This window comes from Echeneis naucrates, chromosome 22 (genome assembly GCF_900963305.1).
Source record: "Echeneis naucrates chromosome 22, fEcheNa1.1, whole genome shotgun sequence".
In the NCBI taxonomy this organism is placed as follows: Eukaryota; Metazoa; Chordata; class Actinopteri; order Carangiformes; family Echeneidae; genus Echeneis; species Echeneis naucrates.
This window is the reverse complement of record NC_042532.1, coordinates 14,004,035-14,021,511: the sequence shown is the minus strand read 5'-3', so window position 1 is coordinate 14,021,511 and position 17,477 is coordinate 14,004,035. Positions and strand designations below refer to the sequence as shown.

The following is a 17,477-nucleotide window of genomic DNA, read 5'->3' as shown; positions in this document are numbered from 1 at the left end:
AACTCTGAATACTCTAAAGGATACAAACATGCTGTTTGGAAAATCCATGGCCACTGCATTTTCTTCTCTTTTCTAAACAAAGGACACTTTATTTTGAATTTTTAAGCGTGATTCATTGTAATCCAATTTTTAAAGAATAAGGAAGTGATGACAAGCGGTCCATTTTTAATACTTGAATACGCAGTGAGACACATTTCATAAATTATGCATGAAAAGCAGCACATACAACATTTAAATAGGAATCTGTAGTTTTGGTGAGAACACAGTCCACAACAACTTGTATTAAAGACAAAAAAATCAATTCAAATAGCAAAGGAAGTTTACAATATGTGTCAGGAAGGCACATATGAGTGCCCTGGATGCATTGGCTATCTCCACAGAGGAATATTTTATATAGCTACAACATAAGGCTGTGGTACAAGCTGTATGAAAGCCAGAGAAATACAAAGAAACTTCTCACACAACATGCTGTCACTATGACAACCAGGCAGAATCATTTAGCCTGATCTCTTGCCATTCCACAGAGCACAGAAATCCAGTAGCTTTTAAGTCTTACGCAACCAAGACACCAATACACGTTGGAAGGCTTTTAGCACATGTGCAAATAAGATTCATTGGTACATATATAGAATTTTCTAGCAACTTAATAGGCTATTTTGTTTTGGAGGATCTTTCAGTTGCACAGTGGAAATCTTGGGTTGAAAGGTGGGGCAACTAACTCCATAACTGGATGGGGCTACTTCTATCAGTTTTAGTCCCTTCTTCAGCCAAATTTGCCTCTGTTAGCTCAAAACCCCCGGCTTGAGGACAAATAGCAATTTTATGTCTCATTTCCGATTACTCAGTATTGCATTACTAAAACTGATCCTTTACAACAGATTAAAACAAAGTCAGATGACCACATTTAGCTTTTTATACACCCTCTATTAAGCTTAATACTACTACTACTTTTAATAATAATAATAATAATAGTAAAAGAAGAAGAAACAGAATGCAAAGGCGCTGCAGAAGAAACACATAGTCTGGATTCAGCCACATAAATCATGAGGGGGATCTGATGTAATTCCACGTGCTGCACATCTCATGCCTGTGTACATTTAAAGCATTTTCTCACAGTTTCACAGCAAGATTTCTTGCTTCCTGGGGGCGGTCGACCACGGTGAAACTGCTTAATGAAAGACAACGACAGAATTTGTTAATGGCCAAGTGTGACGGAGTGTGTGTGTGTGTGTGTGTGTGTGTGTGTGTGTGTGTGTGTGTGTCAGCCCAAGTCCTTCCTCCGGATTATTTTCTACTTTGCGTGCTATCACACAGACGCTTCCCTCTTGTATCAATGCGTGATTGAAGGGAAACTTCTTTTGGGAAGTGCGGGGACTACTTTTGCTCAACTTTGGAAAGAAATGCACTCATTACTTCCCATTGGGGGGGGGGTATGGATCATATTTTAATAAACAGACGATACTCTTTAATGGGTTGCACTAAATCGCCCACTCCTTGGTGATATTTCATCCCGAGAGTGTTGTGTTTTTACTACGTCGCGGAAGGATCTAATTTTCTCAAGCGAGGGTCGACACATCCGCCCAGTTTTCCGATGTTTCATTCCCCCGAGTTGAAAATGGAGTTCGATTAAAGCAGATGACCACCAACTTCTCAAGGAAAATCCAAGTCTCTCCGTTTCAACACAAAACGCCAGTGTTCATATAGAAAACAGCTGAGCCTATTTGGGGGGCTCTGGATGCCTTTACTGCAAATTACTCGGACACGTTGACGGAGCGACGCTGCACGGCGCTTTTTCAAGTGTTGTCCTGGACCTGAAGTTGGCGAATGGATGCTCGACAGTCAGCCATAAATAACTTGCCAAACGTTACCGTCCACGACTGCTTCTGCGTTTTTTGAGGATCTACGTGCGTTTTTGCAAAGCGGGGACGTGTGTTCGTTGAGGAGAATGATGCCGATGGCCCATTTGTTGTGGTCGGATTTTACTTCCAGGGAGGACAAAATGAATCAACGGTTGTCATTCCTCCTCGCGATTTAACGCTAGTCCCAGCCAGCGAAGCTAACGAGAGGCTAGCTCCTCTTGGGCTCTTTCACAGGGACGCTTAGTCAGGCATGCCCCATTGTACATCGTTTACCTACTATCCGGATAGGGCTGATTTCTAAATGTGAAGGGAAAATGGTGATATTTGTGGTATTTTATCCCGCCGTCACTGCGTCGTCGATGCTATTGCTAGGATTTGGATCCCCGTGAGGAAAAAAATGAGTGAAGATTCAACAAATCCAAACAATGAGTGAGTACCATATGCACATTTAAAAAAACAAAACAAAACAAAAAACTAACTCCATTTCCATATACAACATGCAGCCGCAACAATAACAACTGGCATATCTTTTGATATTAACGCGCTTTCCTTGGTTAGGCAGTGCACTACCACACTTTCCTTTGACATTTCTGAAAACCGAGCGACGCTGGTATTTCATCACCTCCCTTTACTAATATCAACATTAAGAAGCGCAGACGGCTTTTTATGTTTGGACAGCTTTGTTGGCTAATGGAAATGTACTCTATGGATTATATTGAGACTGAGAAGTCCAGTGTCTGAGAATTGACGTAGGCCCACCGTTACAGTTTAATCACATTCTTAATTCGGCTCTTTTTTTAATAATTCAGGGAACTAACATTTTTATCTGAGGAGCCACAGAGGCTGTTTAGGTATATTAATGCGTGCCTATGTTCGATTCAGTCATACATAATAAAAATAATCATATACCAAGAGTCTGTCTATATGTTTAGGGAATATGTTTGGGGTGATCAGTCGTTGTCCATATACACAGCGATAATGCAGCCTAAATATAATTTAGCATCCTTGTCAGTTCAGTACATCATGTTTAGAGTGTGTTATATTGACAGCCTGGGTCTGTGTGTAACTGCTGCCCGCCATGATTTCCGAACATTATCATCGAATAAAATCCAGGATCTCATGTTTATACTTTAAACGCACCCCTTCCTTCGTGAAAAAAACCTTCCATCAGATTGCGGCAATGTCAGCGTTGAAAAGCTGAAGATGCCATTTTTTTTTCTCAATCACACTCATTTACATATCACAATCTCCATTCATAAAAACGGTTTTGTTTTTTTTTTAAAGGCGTCTCATTCACGCCCGGTTCATCCACAAGCCTCGGACGTCGATGTTAATCTGTGCGCGATGTGTTTTTGTGCACGCAGCGTCCATTTCGAGGCGTCTTTTGGTATTGTTTTAATGGGCTGATCCCTTGTGTGCGCTTGTTGACAGTCAGTGAGAAATAGCTGCTTCGGGAGGTGCTGCGGTCACATGATCCCCTCCATTCATAAAGTACCTGCCTGCCCATTCACAGCACTGTACACTGTTTCGCATTGCACCGACGATCACACAATGGCTCACGTTTCCTGCATGTTCTGCACAAAGCGTCACATACAAACACCAGCGCATGTGAATTAGTCGTTTATTCGACCGAAGCGCCACATGTTTTGTTTAACCGACGTGTCCTCACGATCTCAGAGGATTTTCTTTCATAATGTATTTGTCAGGGGGATCGAAACCCTTTTCAGAAATTTCCAGTGTCTTGGTTTTAATGTTCGAAACACACCCACGATTTACCCCATTCCCTGTATCTGGCCTTTATAAGATGGATTAATTTAATACATGAAGGCTTTGTCCTTGAACTACACTCCTGCTTTTTATGTAATATGTGTCATGGAGCTCTTTTTCCTCACATTAGGGTGCAGGACGTAGATAAATACAAAATCACTCAGTCTGTTGATGACTTAATGTTTTGGGGCAATAAATCTAAGCTCATATTTGTAATTAGTCATGATTTTCATGTGTATTATCCTAGCATGGTTGATGCTAATTGAAAGGGTGAAACCTTTGATTAGAGGAATCAGCTGAGCACATATTGTCATTGTGTTAACTTAGTGAGAGAAATCACAATGAAATTAAACATTCCCAGGTTTGATGCAATTCCTCTTGACAACTTTAGGGATTCCTAAGGACCCCCAGGCCCCACAATGGGAATTATTTCTATACGCTGCGGATCATCAGTGATGTGCAAGCTAGTGTATGCGGGGTTTATTCCATACTGCATGAAGGTAGCAGCTAAGATGGCGAAGTGATCCAAATATCGTTGCTATGATTCCTGGCTGTTGTATGATTCATAGAGTGAACAGAATACCGAATGTTGCCTGAGCCAGTTGTTTTTGCTGCGGAGGTTCTTATAAATATGCTGTTTCATATGACATGGCTTTCAGGATAATGATCAAGATGTTCTTTTTACACTTTGGTTCCATTTTATGTTTTGCAAAGTGCTCTTTACAGCTAATAAGATTAACTTGGTTTTGAGTCACTTTTGAAATTCCAAAATCAATCAATCTGTTTTAAAAATGTAAAAGGTAATTTTTTTTTATGTTTTGGCTTTGCTTCAGTGTACAAGAGTAATCAAACAAAAATGTGCTTGCTCTCCTGTGGCCTCTACGGTGAACATTTAAATGTGAAAATCTTCAAAAATCATGTGAATATGCAGTCCTGAAGTGGTTTTGTCTGAATGATGGATGGTAAGCCAAACACACCCTTTGCTGAGAACATGTTTCTTGGCCTTGGTGCAACAACTCTGGTATATGTGTTGGTCTGATGCGAGGCTAATGACAAGGATTATGGTTATGCTGGGAAAAGTGGGAGATTTATGAAATCATGTGAAAGCAGCCTCTCTCTGAATGCCATGTTTATCTAAAACGTTTCTTAACCAAGATAGCCTGCAGAGGTGCACTGTATTGTAGGTACTCTTTTTTTTCCATGGTTACTGATGTACTTGAGACATACTTAAAAAAATATATAAAACAAAACAAAACCATTCTGCTTGGCTTTTTTCTCTGACAATTTGCTAAACTGTGGTATCTGAACTAGATCTTTATTTTGTAAGACATCAAATAGGCTCCTGTTAAACAAGCCCCCCCCCCCCTCAATTTTTACTTTAAAGTAAAAATCAAATACGTGATGGTGCATTATACTCTGTGTGCCTAAATACAAGCTGATTTTGCTTACATTATTTGAGCACTTGCCTATTTTTATCATTGAAGGTCAGTTGCCTTTACTGAACATGCACAGGGCATGGCCTCATGGTTTTACTTTCCTGGACTTTTGTGGTATTTTCTGTTGCTAGTCAGGTGATCCTTACGGATTCTTTTCTCACTGTGTCCTCTTCCTATCTGTGTGATTGATTTGACAGCTCAGCGTTTTATCTGCCCATGTGGGTGTCGTGATCTTATCACCTGAGGGCTGTTTCGCACTCCTATTCCTGTAGCTGAGCTTTCCAAACACATTCCTCCCAAACAGCCCCCATCATGTCCTAAAACGACAAAGGGAGACAGCTACTTCAGCTGTTAGGGCTAGTGCTTTATGGCTTGGTTAATTGCCTATATCCTGTGGCCCTTATGTTAAGTTAAATAATTTCCTGGACTTTTTATAGATAGTATTAATAGGGGTTATAGCCAGTTTTTTAGCTATGACCTCAATCAACACTAGCTGGCCAAGAGTAGGCTATAGTTACATTTCACCTCTGACAAAGTCTGCTGAGTAGAACACATCTTTGGTTTTGCTTCTGTATTCTTTTGGGGAAGTGTTGCTTTTGACTACGGTGGTTTACAGAGGATAATAAAATGTGTTATTTGACAATATACTTAAGGGCATGTGTAGCAGCATCTTAGTTTACTGGTTGCTAGGCACGCTAGGACATTTTATTAGATTTAGATTTTTATTTAAGATAACTTCATAGTGTCTTTAAATTAAACTTCTTTTGGTTATCATTTTATACCGAAGGTTAAAAGTTGCCTAATCTTAAATTAGTTTTCATACAGGATATTTGTATGATGGTACATTATGTCTACAGAATCTACCAGAAGCTGTCCTTTTGTTTGTCTCATATATGATAATGATCCAGATGGCTTTGACTGTCTTTAACTGAGAAAAGCCAACATACTAAACAAGCATACTATAGTGGTGGACTGTTCCATTCCCATGGCCAGATTTGGGTCTGGATTCTGTATATTTAAAACCCAAGCTACTTCCCTCTGATAATTTTCATTTCCTCTTCAAGTATTTTAGGAGCATGCATAAACTGGCATAAATGTCTGCAGTGTATTTAGAGCGTATTTCATGCAAGTTTTCTTATTTACAAGTCAAAAAATTCTGTCTTGTGTGAATCTATGTTTTGTATGGCAGCTGTTAGGTCTACACTTAAAGAACTATCAGATTTTTATTTTTACTTTCAATTTTTTCGTCCTCGTTGCAACATCCTGATAGCAGGGCTTGTCTATATTTCTTTGTCAAGTAGAGCCTCTGATGTCCACAGACCATATCTCAGTGCCTCCAAGAAGTGCTTTTAGCACTAAGTGTCTGAATTATGGATATTGTTTTCAGTTGTGCTGCATGCAGGAGCATGAAGGCTGGGCCTTGTTGTGAGCTCTTTGCTGCAGCTGGGCTGAGATGGTTCTTTCCTGCAAGGCCACGGACATAAAAGGGCTCAGATGTAAATCCTAAACCTTGTGTCTTTGATTGAGTTTCCAAATGCTTTGAAAACAGGAAGGGGTTTTTGTGTGTCTGTTTGTGCACACACTTGTGTGTTTATTTTTCTGGGAACATTTGGCATGTGTATGTGTTTGTGGGAAAGACAGGCCTACATCCTGATTGAGTGAATTTAAGCACACAGGCTCATCATCATTTAAATGAATTGAGTCAAGTTTCTGAATATGATTGGAATTGGAGGCATGTAGGAATATGTATTTTTATCTGCTAAGTTCACTTTTGATCAGATTTTGTCCTGCCTGGTCGCTATATTTAGAACTTGGCAAAGACCGTTATTGGTTGGTAAAGGCGTTTCTTGATTCCTTTTATTGCTACAGGCTGAGTTTCAGTGAAAAGCTACTTAAATGTGACTCCAGTTGATTTCCAAGATGGTCTAAATATTGGTTTATAACATTTATGGTAAGGGTGATGATGATACTGTTATTCCCAACAACAGGGCATTCTGTTATGGTTTACAACTCATCATCGCAGTTTCTCTTAACATCCCATATCCCATAGGCCGTCATCATGGTTTGGTGGTTTAGCTTTCCCAAGTTGCTCCTGAAATGCATTGATAGTTTCTCCCACATACGGCTGTCTCGTCCTTTCAGCTTTCAGTTTCCCCCTCGTTTCAGAATAACTATAACGAGTGGAACCTCAGGTCCCTGGGGACTACTCTAACTTCAAAGCAGGCCAGAGATACCGCAGCATTTGAAATTTTTGGTCCCCAACCCCCCCCACCCCCACCCAAAAAAAGAAAGGGGGTTGGGGGGTAATGGCAAGTGCAAGGTTTTAATTTTCTAAATGCTTGTGGTTAAAATGAAGATCATCTCAATATGTGGCTTTGATTGATGTTTGAGAATAATTTTTTGGCATTTGATGCACATATGGGATTCTTTTGATTTATATTGCCAAAGCACAGCGGCACACAGAATATTGTTGTTGGGGTTGCAGGGACAATCCTGTAATTGAGGGGTTGGTTAGAAAATCAATGTTAGAGATCCTGTCTGAGTGAGCAGTTTTGACATTAATTTATTCATTTGGGTCTATCTTTGATTTGCACTACAGGCTAATTTGACCCACTAACTGCTATCTGTGACCAATGCTACCAAGAGGGACTCTGATCAGTCACTTCGTCGTCATATTAATGGTGTTTCTGTGAAAGGATGGTAAATATGAAGTGTACTTCTGCTGTGTGGTGCAGCAGCAGAGTATGCTTGTTCAGTTTTTTTTTTCTATTTTTTTTCTCTTTCCTGAATGTTCTTGTGAGAACGATGACTCACCAGCAAGCAGTCTGAGGTGTTGAGAGGAGATAGGGCAAATTTCTCTTTCACTTCTCTTTCTTTAGCCACTGTATTAGTTTTCACTCCAGCTAATGTAGCAGGCTTGTGCTGTGGGCTTGGTGTTTCTGCAGGCATTGTCCTATTATTGGTTCTGATTTTATTAATGGCTAACAGGCAGCCTCTTCAAAAGTGTCATGTTCTGGAGCTATGTCATAATTTGCACTGCATTCATGTTGGGTCATATTGGTGTTTGTTTTGGGTATGTCCTTGCCCTTGAATTTGCCACTGGTTATTTAGGGGACTTGAACCGTGGATAATTGGCTAGCTAGTTTGCACTGTTCAGATTAGATGCACTGCTGGAATCGACGGTCGAGTCCCAGATTGCATGTTATTTATTTCTTCAATGAGGCGTGATCATAGGGAAGGAAACAGCACCACTTTATCCTCTTAGCTCCAGGTTCCCCTTTGTTAGCCCAGATTTTAGTTTTGGAGTGGAATATTTTCGGGTATTAAATTTTTTTGAATACTGTAGTAGTTATGCTTTTCTGCTTCATATCTACAAACCATGGACTCATGTCGATCTTTCGGCAAGTTGATTTACATTGACTACACCCACAGTATTTTAGGTCAGGCCAAAGCTGTTAAGGAAATGTAAAAGTATAATTTTTTTATGGATAACAGGTGGTGAATAACAAAGAAGACAGATAAGTATGAGTATTTTTTTCACACCATCTCTCCCCTCTGCTTTCCTAGTGATTGCTTTCAGAGGATAATCTACAGAATCGGATTGGGATAAGTAGCTTGTGTTTATTTTCTCAATGATATTTTAATGATTCCCGCCCCCCTCCCACAAAAGTCCTGCAAGCCAAACTAGTCTAGTGGAGCTTGACCGAGCTTGACAGCCTTCCTCCGGTTTTGATACTGGGGAGACATAGGGAGGAAAGAAAGCGATGGGGGGGAAAAAAGAGGTAGGGGGGACTTTTCTCCCCCTTTCTGATGCAAATGAAAGCAGGAATGGTTTTCCAGCTTTTAGCTTGCAGAGTGTGTCTCCCTTGCAGCATGCTCTGCTGCCTGGACATTGTGGGAGGACAAAACTCTAGGCCCGGGATCCAATAACGTGAAATTTCAGCAGAGAAGTGGCCATTGTGTAGAGAGAAGCAGCCGGGGATGGGTTGGGGAAAGGGGGTAGACAGAGCAGAGGAGGAAAGGGAGGGCGACTTGGCGAGCACCCAGGGCTCAGGCCACATCCTTTCTCTCCCCCCCCCCCCCCCCCCCCCCCTCCTCTCTCCCTCCCTCCCTCCCTCCTCTTCTCCTGTATCCACCCCCCCTCGGTTCTTTCTTTTAGTCCCTCTCCCCTCACAAATACCCCTGCTCTGCCCTCCCCTCCACTCTACTCCTCTTTTGGGTGGGAAGCCCAAGGCCTGAGACAGGAGCAAAGCATGATGGTATGCTGGAGCTCAGCGAGCCATGGGCTGGAGCAGCAGACAAACGGCTACTTTGTCCACTTAGGAAATGGTTGTCCCAGGATACCCCTTCTCCACCACACACTGGAGCAACCATCCTCAAGCCCCAGGGCTGCCTGGTGTGCACGTGCTCCCTCATGGCGCTTTCTCTTCTTTCAGTTTATTTCAATTTGGAGCTAAATCCTCATTCAAATAATCAAGAAATTTGTAGTTATTTTCTCTTTGCTTTAAATTTAAATGAATCAAAATAGTACCTTGCTGTTAATTCTGTTATTGTACATATATCTTTGTATATATGCTATAAAAGCCTATGCATATTCTTTTTTTTTTGGGGTATAGAAAAGGCCATATTCAAATTTGAGTTGTTGACTGTCACCTTGGTCTCCACCCTGTTCTCATCCATAGCCGCAACCTCCTCCCCCCCATAGTCTTCCGCTGCACTTCCAACCCTCCCTCTGTTTTTCTCCCCTGCTTTTGGTCGGAAATGAAGTCAGTCATCCAGCAGAATAACTTGCAATAATTTGGAATGGGGGGTTCCTTTCTCTCTGTCCTCCCCTCCCCTGCTCACAGGCCAAGGCCAGCTGATCTGCTTCCGCTCTCAATTGTGTGTCCAGTCAACTGTGTGCTCTCAGCAAGGGGCGTGGAGGCAAGTCTTTGTCTCCACGGTCGCACTCTAATCTGTGTGTGTGAGTGATTGTATGGTTTGAAGCAGGTTGCACTCAAATATCTTTTTGGACCACTTACTGTTTTTACTATAACAGAAAAGATTCCTGCATGAGGAAGAAGAAGGGGAGCAGATGGACCATTTTCATTCCACTCTTGTAAAGATTTTATTAAATGGATCTAGTACTCTTGTTTGTTGAGTTGTGTTTATTTGTTGGTTTGTGGATTTTAAAATAGTACTATAGAGATGAGATATGAATTATTAATGTTTAACCAGTGTAATTTCAAATAGTAAAACAACACAGAACGTTTTCATTGTAAAACTAGGTTGACATAGATGTTTTCAGGTTGATGCAAAATTGCACATGTACACAATCCACTTAACATCCTCTTTATACCCAGCCCCCTCTCTGTGAGTGTCATGGTTGCTGGCATGTGTGTGATGGTAGGTCTGAAGGGTCAGGCCCTGGTCATTTGCCTAGTAATGGCTGAGCGACACCATCGCCTGCCTTCTGTTCACCCCAGGGACCCCTGCCTGACTGACAGCCCCTCCTGCACTCATCACCCACATCCTTTATTGGGGGCTATAGAGGGGTGTAACAGCAACACTATTGCTCTCTTTTACTGGCTGTTATATTGCTCAAAAATAAATTGTTCTAATGTCAGGTTAAGTACGCTTTCTGTGATAGTTTATAAGGCGTGACCAGGATGGGTATTGCTTGGTTTTACTGACATTTTCCCATAACCATCTCATGTTGTCAACACTAATGAATGTGCTATGAATAGGTCAGTGAGAGATTCATAATATTGGCAGTTATATATTCTGTATTTGTTTTTGTCCAGCCATCGTATTTATAGTTGTTGTTTTTTGTTTTTTTTTGTTTGTTTATTTTAATTGGCAGACTGGTTATTTGTCTTTGGAACAGTACACCCAATGAGTGTCATTAAAATCACAACATAATATTTGAAAATGTCCTTGAATTATGACGATGATAACAAAGGAAAAGACTTCCAGTTTTGTCCACTTTTGTTTGTACCCCGATGGATGAATCTTGCTGAAAATATAGATAGATATAGATGACTTTCAGATGCATTACCAAATTTAATATCATAGAAGAATTTGATAGCAATTCAACCTGACTGGAAGACTTATTGAGCATATTGATTAGTGAGGAGTAATGGGAAGGTCAAAAGATGAAAGATAATCAAGGATGTGAAATATATTTAATAAATTTTAGGGCTGATGTAGTAAGCAGCTTGCTGCTAGATTAATTTTGCAAAGTGCCTTCTCAAATGACTGAGCTTGCTGATTCAATTTGCTTGCGGTAGTAGTAAGTACTAAGTCAGCAGACATGACATAAACCTGTTCTTCAAAATACAAAACAATGATTTATGCCAAATCTTAAATTAAACAGGCAATAACTTTTTTGCCACCTGAGGACCAGCCGAAACTTGCGAAACACAACATTTGCAACATTATGTTTTTAAGTTGCTCGGGCAACAACATGCAAACGCATCCAACATTTATTGACAAACATCAATTTGGAGTTTTGTTTATAGCTGCTTAGCTAGTGTTGGCAATATCAATATTCATTCTCCCTTCAGTTTATTTTTGTTTTCATCTAGCAGGGCAATTTAGCCACTGAATGCTCTGTTATGTCCCCAAGATAGCATTTAAATGAGTTTGGTGTTGGATGCTTAGCTATTATTATTATTATTATTATTATTATTATTATTATTATTATATATTTATTTATTTTTTTTAAATTAAATTAGATTTGCCTTTATTTATCCCGCAATGAGAAAATTCACAGTGTTGACAGCAGCAGTACACACATACACTGCATTCAGTGCACATAAGTGGACTGTGTAAAAATGAGAGTGGAAAGTGTAAAAAATTATATAAAAATATAAAGAAAAGTATATTACAGAAGAAGCATATTACAAACAAGTCAGTAGCTGTGCTTATCCATATACAAGGTATCTATACAAAAGGCAGTGCAACTATGGATATGGATGTATAAATAAATATGGTGCCCATATGGTGCAGTTTTTTGCTGAAAACAGAGCCAGGCATAGAATAAAATACCCATACTTGTTATAGCACAACTATGCAAAAACATGATAAATAGTACACACATTTGTGAACAATAGTGAGCCAAAAAATTCAATTGTGGACAGCTTAACAGTGAGCAGTAAACAGGCCAGATTTAAGATTTTAAGAAGTTAAACATTTTCCTTTAGGCTTTAGAGTTTATCTATCTGGGTTTGAACAGGCCAGGCATTGCCAGGAAGTGTGTGTGAGCCAATCTGTTTTGCTGTGTATTTCTGACTTGTATTTATCATACTCATTAATCTTCTGAGGAAACTTTGGTCAACTATTACCAAGTTCCAGGATATCAAAGCTTTCATATGGGAAAAAAAAAATCACTTCAGATTTTATGCTCACTGACTCTTAGATTAATTACTAACTAATAATGTGGACACTGAGGTTTGCCAAAGGTGCGGAAAGCAGGCGACCAAAGGTCAGCGTCATTGAGTGGGCCAAGATTTACAGAGGAGAGGCAGTAAGGGAGAGTACACAGCTTTTATTCTATTGGAGTTTGAACTACTGGTGAACTGTTTAATATATTAAATGTTGTCACTGAGACTTTTCTCCTATAATCATAGTTCCAAATTAGTTTTCTAACAAAACATTTCTCTGTGATGTCATTTTTATGGGCCAACCCGGATGTTGGTGAAAGAGAGGGCAATGTGTCAAGACACGACATCCAACAGTCATATTCTCCACTCCCATAGCCTTTTTATTTTAGCTCTCATATCTTCCTCAGTCTTTAATATGTTACCAGGACTTTGTGCAAAATGCTGCCCTCAGCACACCCTGACCTTTGTTATTTCCGGTGGCCCAATGCAGTCTGTGTTATCTAATCAGGGAAACATCTGACTGAGTGAAGGGACAGAGAAAGCCACAATTTTGGTGTTCATCACAAAAAAACTGAAGCTCCTTGCACTTTTGTACACAGTGCCTTATGGCGTCTTTCTCTAAGCCTCTGAAATGTAATCAGTTACTAAACGGTCTCAGCCGCACGTCATTCCTCGTCTGTAAAAACATATTTTGAATTGAATTGTAATGTATTACCCTGAGAGGAGTATGGCTCTAGAGCCACTGTAATGTGTTTTACAATTTGAAACCACCTGCTTGAGGGGAAAGGTTAGAAATCAGCAGTGACCAGTGCCCAAACTTGGCCATATGGTCAGTCACCCTCTGGCTGAGGTTAAACATACAATGGCGGCTTCAGGCTTCAGAAATCTGAGCCAATAAACTATTATAAAATAGACAAAACCAAATTATAAACATTTAACATGTTTTAATACAAACATTTAACCTGGGATCTGAATCTTTGACCCCTTCACTTTCCATGTTTAGTTTTGTTGCAGATTTTGTTATGGCTTCCTCCACTACCCTTATTTCCCCACAGATTCCCTTGTTTTATTTTAGTGTAGGCGTTGTATGATATGGTTTGTGTTTCACTTTGAGTAAAAACATTCAAACTGAAAAAAAGTCTTGACCTGTTAGACAGGTGCCGCCACCTAATCTTATCTAGATGTCTGTATAGTGTGTTCCTCACTACTCATTTACTAACCGTTTATGCTTCCTAGATGCATTGTTCTCCAGCATGTTTTAGCTGTCATTCAACTCCATTATGTTAGCTATTTGATGTAGTTATGCTGAAAGTTTTGCTGTCCAGGTGATATGGCGTGTCAACAGTATATGTCCTTAAGAGAAAGACAATGATAGAAAAAATATTCCTTGCTGATTGTACTTTTTACTTATGGTTATGTTTTTCTCTTGCTCTTCCTTTCTACCTTTTCTTCGTCGTCTTTTCCTACTCTGCAGTGACAGTTATGCGCGTGTGAGAGCAGTGGTCATGACTCGGGATGACTCCAGCGGTGGGTGGCTTCCCCTGGGGGGCGGAGGCCTTAGCTCTGTCACTGTCTATAAGGTCAGCCGGGCAGAGGACAGCAGCAGCACCCACAGTGGAGGCAGCGGAGGAAGCAGCAGCAGCAACCCCAGCCCCTGTAGCCCCAGTCCTAGTCCCAGTCCCAGTCCCAGTCCCAGTCCAAGCCCCACTGCTGTGGAGTTCCACATCAGGGGCGAGAGGCTTAAAGACAAACTGGTAAGGGAACATTGATCTCATATATGTGACATGTCTTGAAAGGATATACTACATAAATCATATTCTTACTATACGTGAACAAGACAGTTGATGTACTTGTTTCCTCTGTTATTTGATCATTCTGCCTCTTCAACATGCATTCAAGTATGAGAAACCAGAGATGGTGCATTCTCTTGGATGATATCACCATGAGTCCCTGTTTCTCAGACTTCCCTCTCTCTGACTGGCGTACATGCACTCACACCGGAAGTGGTTGTTTGGCTTTCCTCCATGGCGCAGGTATCTGAAAATAGGAGCAAACTGCGTGATGCTGTGATGCATCATGACATCATCAGGGAGAAGGGCAGATTACTCAGGAGCAGAGAATGTGGAATGAGGGATGAGGGATGTGGGAAACACACAGAGTGCCTGGAAAGGACCCGAAAAATGGAATAATGGCTGGAAATGAGCAATCACATCATTTTTCCACATGTACAGAAATATATTTTCCCACCAACTATATAAGCATTACTGTTTAATGTAAAGATTGTATGTAACATTAAGTCAAACCAGGAAAATATCTACCTGTTAGTCCAAAAAGAAAATAAATTACACAACAAAAGTAAATCTTATATGCTTCTATTTTGCTCAGTAATGACCTGACACTTCACCAGTTAAAATTTCCAAGAGCCCAAAAAGACGTATTCATGTTGTGTCTAACCAGCAGTTCAAAACCAACAAAGCAACACCTCTTTAATTTAGCATTTAGCTTATGAAAGAGAACTAATACTATATCAAAATTGCTACAGATTCATGATTTTTTTTTTTTTTTTCAACTAGCTGTCAATGAAGTTATCAAAGGAGGATGTATAGTTACTAATGTATTAAATTCATTAAATATTCTTCAACCCAATTTTACCAAACCAAATAGTACAGAAACACCTCAGCCTCAAGGTCCATTTTCATTCAGTTTCTCCACAAAGTGAGGCTTCAAAAGATCAAGTTATACATTGTGCTTCTAATCCTCATGGCTTAGGCTGTAGTTTCTGTAAAACTCATGACCTACTTGTCACACAGTCACTGTGTGCTGTAGATGTAACAGATTCAGTAGATGAGATGGGATAATCCTGATCTATGGTAATGAAAGTGTAAATCTATATTCATTTGTCTGCATGTGTTTACAAGAGAGAACTGTTTGTCAGATGTTAAGACACAGAGGCGGCCACCGTTATGATTAGAGTCTGGTGGCTTCTGATGGTCTGACATTAGAGGTCAATGATAGCAGGGTGTCTAAATCACTTTATTTTTTTTATTTTTATTTTTTTTAGAAATAATCCTCTTTGACTGAACACATGCATGTTATGTGCAGTGTTGTGAAAGTTACAGCGGAAAGTAACTATTGTGTTACTTTCACGTAAATCTTTAAATGCTCAATGTGTCAGAATTTGGAGCCCCCCCACTCCTCTAGTAAGATTTGAATTATGTGACACCGCCGTGGAGAGGTACTTTTGTCCGGGGCATTATGTGCATTTCAGGATTCCTTCGTTCCTTTAATTACTTGGAGGGAAAAGTAATGGCTATGCTTACATTTAGAGAAGGCTACTTTTTGATTATTTGGGCTTGCCATTCCTTTTTCTCATTGACTGACTCACTTGTTTGTTGTGTGTCTGACTATGCATACTTTTGAATTTCTATAAACAACATGTCCAACTCTTCTTCTGATTGGTTTACCATGAAATTTTACTCCACCTCAGCAAATCATCATTTATGTGATTGTCTCGTGCCCACTAACTGAGGTTGAACAGTAAAAAAAAGATCTTTGCCCCTCTGCTCAGAGATCTAGTTGGTCTGATGGAAAAAAACACAGCTTCAATTGTAGTAACACACCACATTTTCTGACAGTAACGGTGTTATAAAGATGGGAAGAGTAATCAATTAGATTACTCGTTGCTCTCGTTACAAAAAAAAAAACAACACCATTAGTAACGCTGTTATTCCCATCACTGGTTATGTGTTGATGGCATGTTTGTTTTGTAGCATGTGTGTGGCACAGGAAAGGGTGTGACAGGAATGCTGTTGTTCAGACAGGGTATAGACACGGTTCAGAAGATCCTGGCAACTGTTCTAGGATGTATTAAAACGCCCCTATCATTGCCTGGGTCTAACCCAGCCACCACAACAAACACAAAGCCATATGTACATCTGCTAGGATGCCACCTAGTGCCAGGGTGTCAATGTGAGCCACAGTGTTACCAACAGTATGAGAGCATCAGAAAAAATGGGGCAGAATTATGGTTACCAAAAAAAAAAACCCAAACAAAAAAAAAAAAAACGACCCAACAGCATGTGACATAACCACACAAATCCATGTTAGCCATCATCAGAAAATATGCAGGACAATATCAGCACTTGTTAAGACAGTATTGGTTAAAACAGCAGTGTCACTGTTTTGATTTCAGAGAAAAAATGTAAGACTACAATTATGTTGAATGATGCACGAGGGGCCTCGTGAAGAGCACCTGAGCTTAATTCACAGATTCACAACAAACAGAAAAATAAAACACTGTTCCATGTTGTAGATGTATTTTATTTTTTTGTTGTCTTTTTAAGGGATACAATGTTAGTGTCAGAAATGAACAGGACAGGCAGGTACAATGACATGTCTCATCCCTAATAGGAAGCTGAGCCAGATGCAGGAAAATAAATTAGAGATGCAGTTATTCTGAAATCAAAAAGCCAGGCTTTGAGCGGGTAGAAACATGGTGATTGGGGTGCATAAGATATAAGAGTAATCGGGGAAAGAGATGTGGGTGTATTCAAAGAGCGCAAAACAGAGGTGGAACCAGATAGGGGGGAGATGGAAGAAGGGAAGTGGAGGGGATCTGTCTATAAGCGCAGTGATGCGGCACAGAGTGTACTGGTGATGACTCAGCTGCCTCTCCATATAGCTACCAATCACTTTCCTCCTGGCCCCCTCCCTTCTCTCCCTGTTTCTCTTACTCTCTCTCACTCACTCAGATTCTCAGACTCTTAAAAACTACAGATCTAATTAGTTGATGATTACTTACCATACAGGCACTGGGATTATGACAAATCTCTGGCTTAGCGCTCTGCCACTCCACCTCACTTCCTGTTGTTCATAGTCTGTGACTCCTTTTGATTGATACAGCTGTGAGTGTGGTATGGACAAGGTTTTCTCTAAATAGCTTTGCCTTGGGCCACTAGATACTGCTGCTGTTTAGTCATTTCATTGCTCTTACCTATATTTGCTTGCTCGAATATGGTTAATTAGCTTTAATTCTTGAGTGAGGGGAAACT

General features: G+C 40.2%; 1 protein-coding gene across 1 annotated transcript in view; it reads left to right on the top strand.

Moving 5' to 3' along the window:
* Positions 1–1,371: 1,371 nt before the first annotated feature.
* The window catches only part of spred1 (sprouty related EVH1 domain containing 1), a 32,535-nt gene continuing 16,429 nt past the window's right edge, over positions 1,372–17,477 (top strand). Inside the window, exons 1-2 of the mRNA XM_029493941.1 lie at positions 1,372–2,288; positions 13,901–14,180. Of these exons, the coding sequence (XP_029349801.1) occupies positions 2,257–2,288; positions 13,901–14,180 (312 nt within the window). The 5' untranslated portion in view covers positions 1,372–2,256. The remainder of the gene's footprint in view (positions 2,289–13,900; positions 14,181–17,477) is intronic.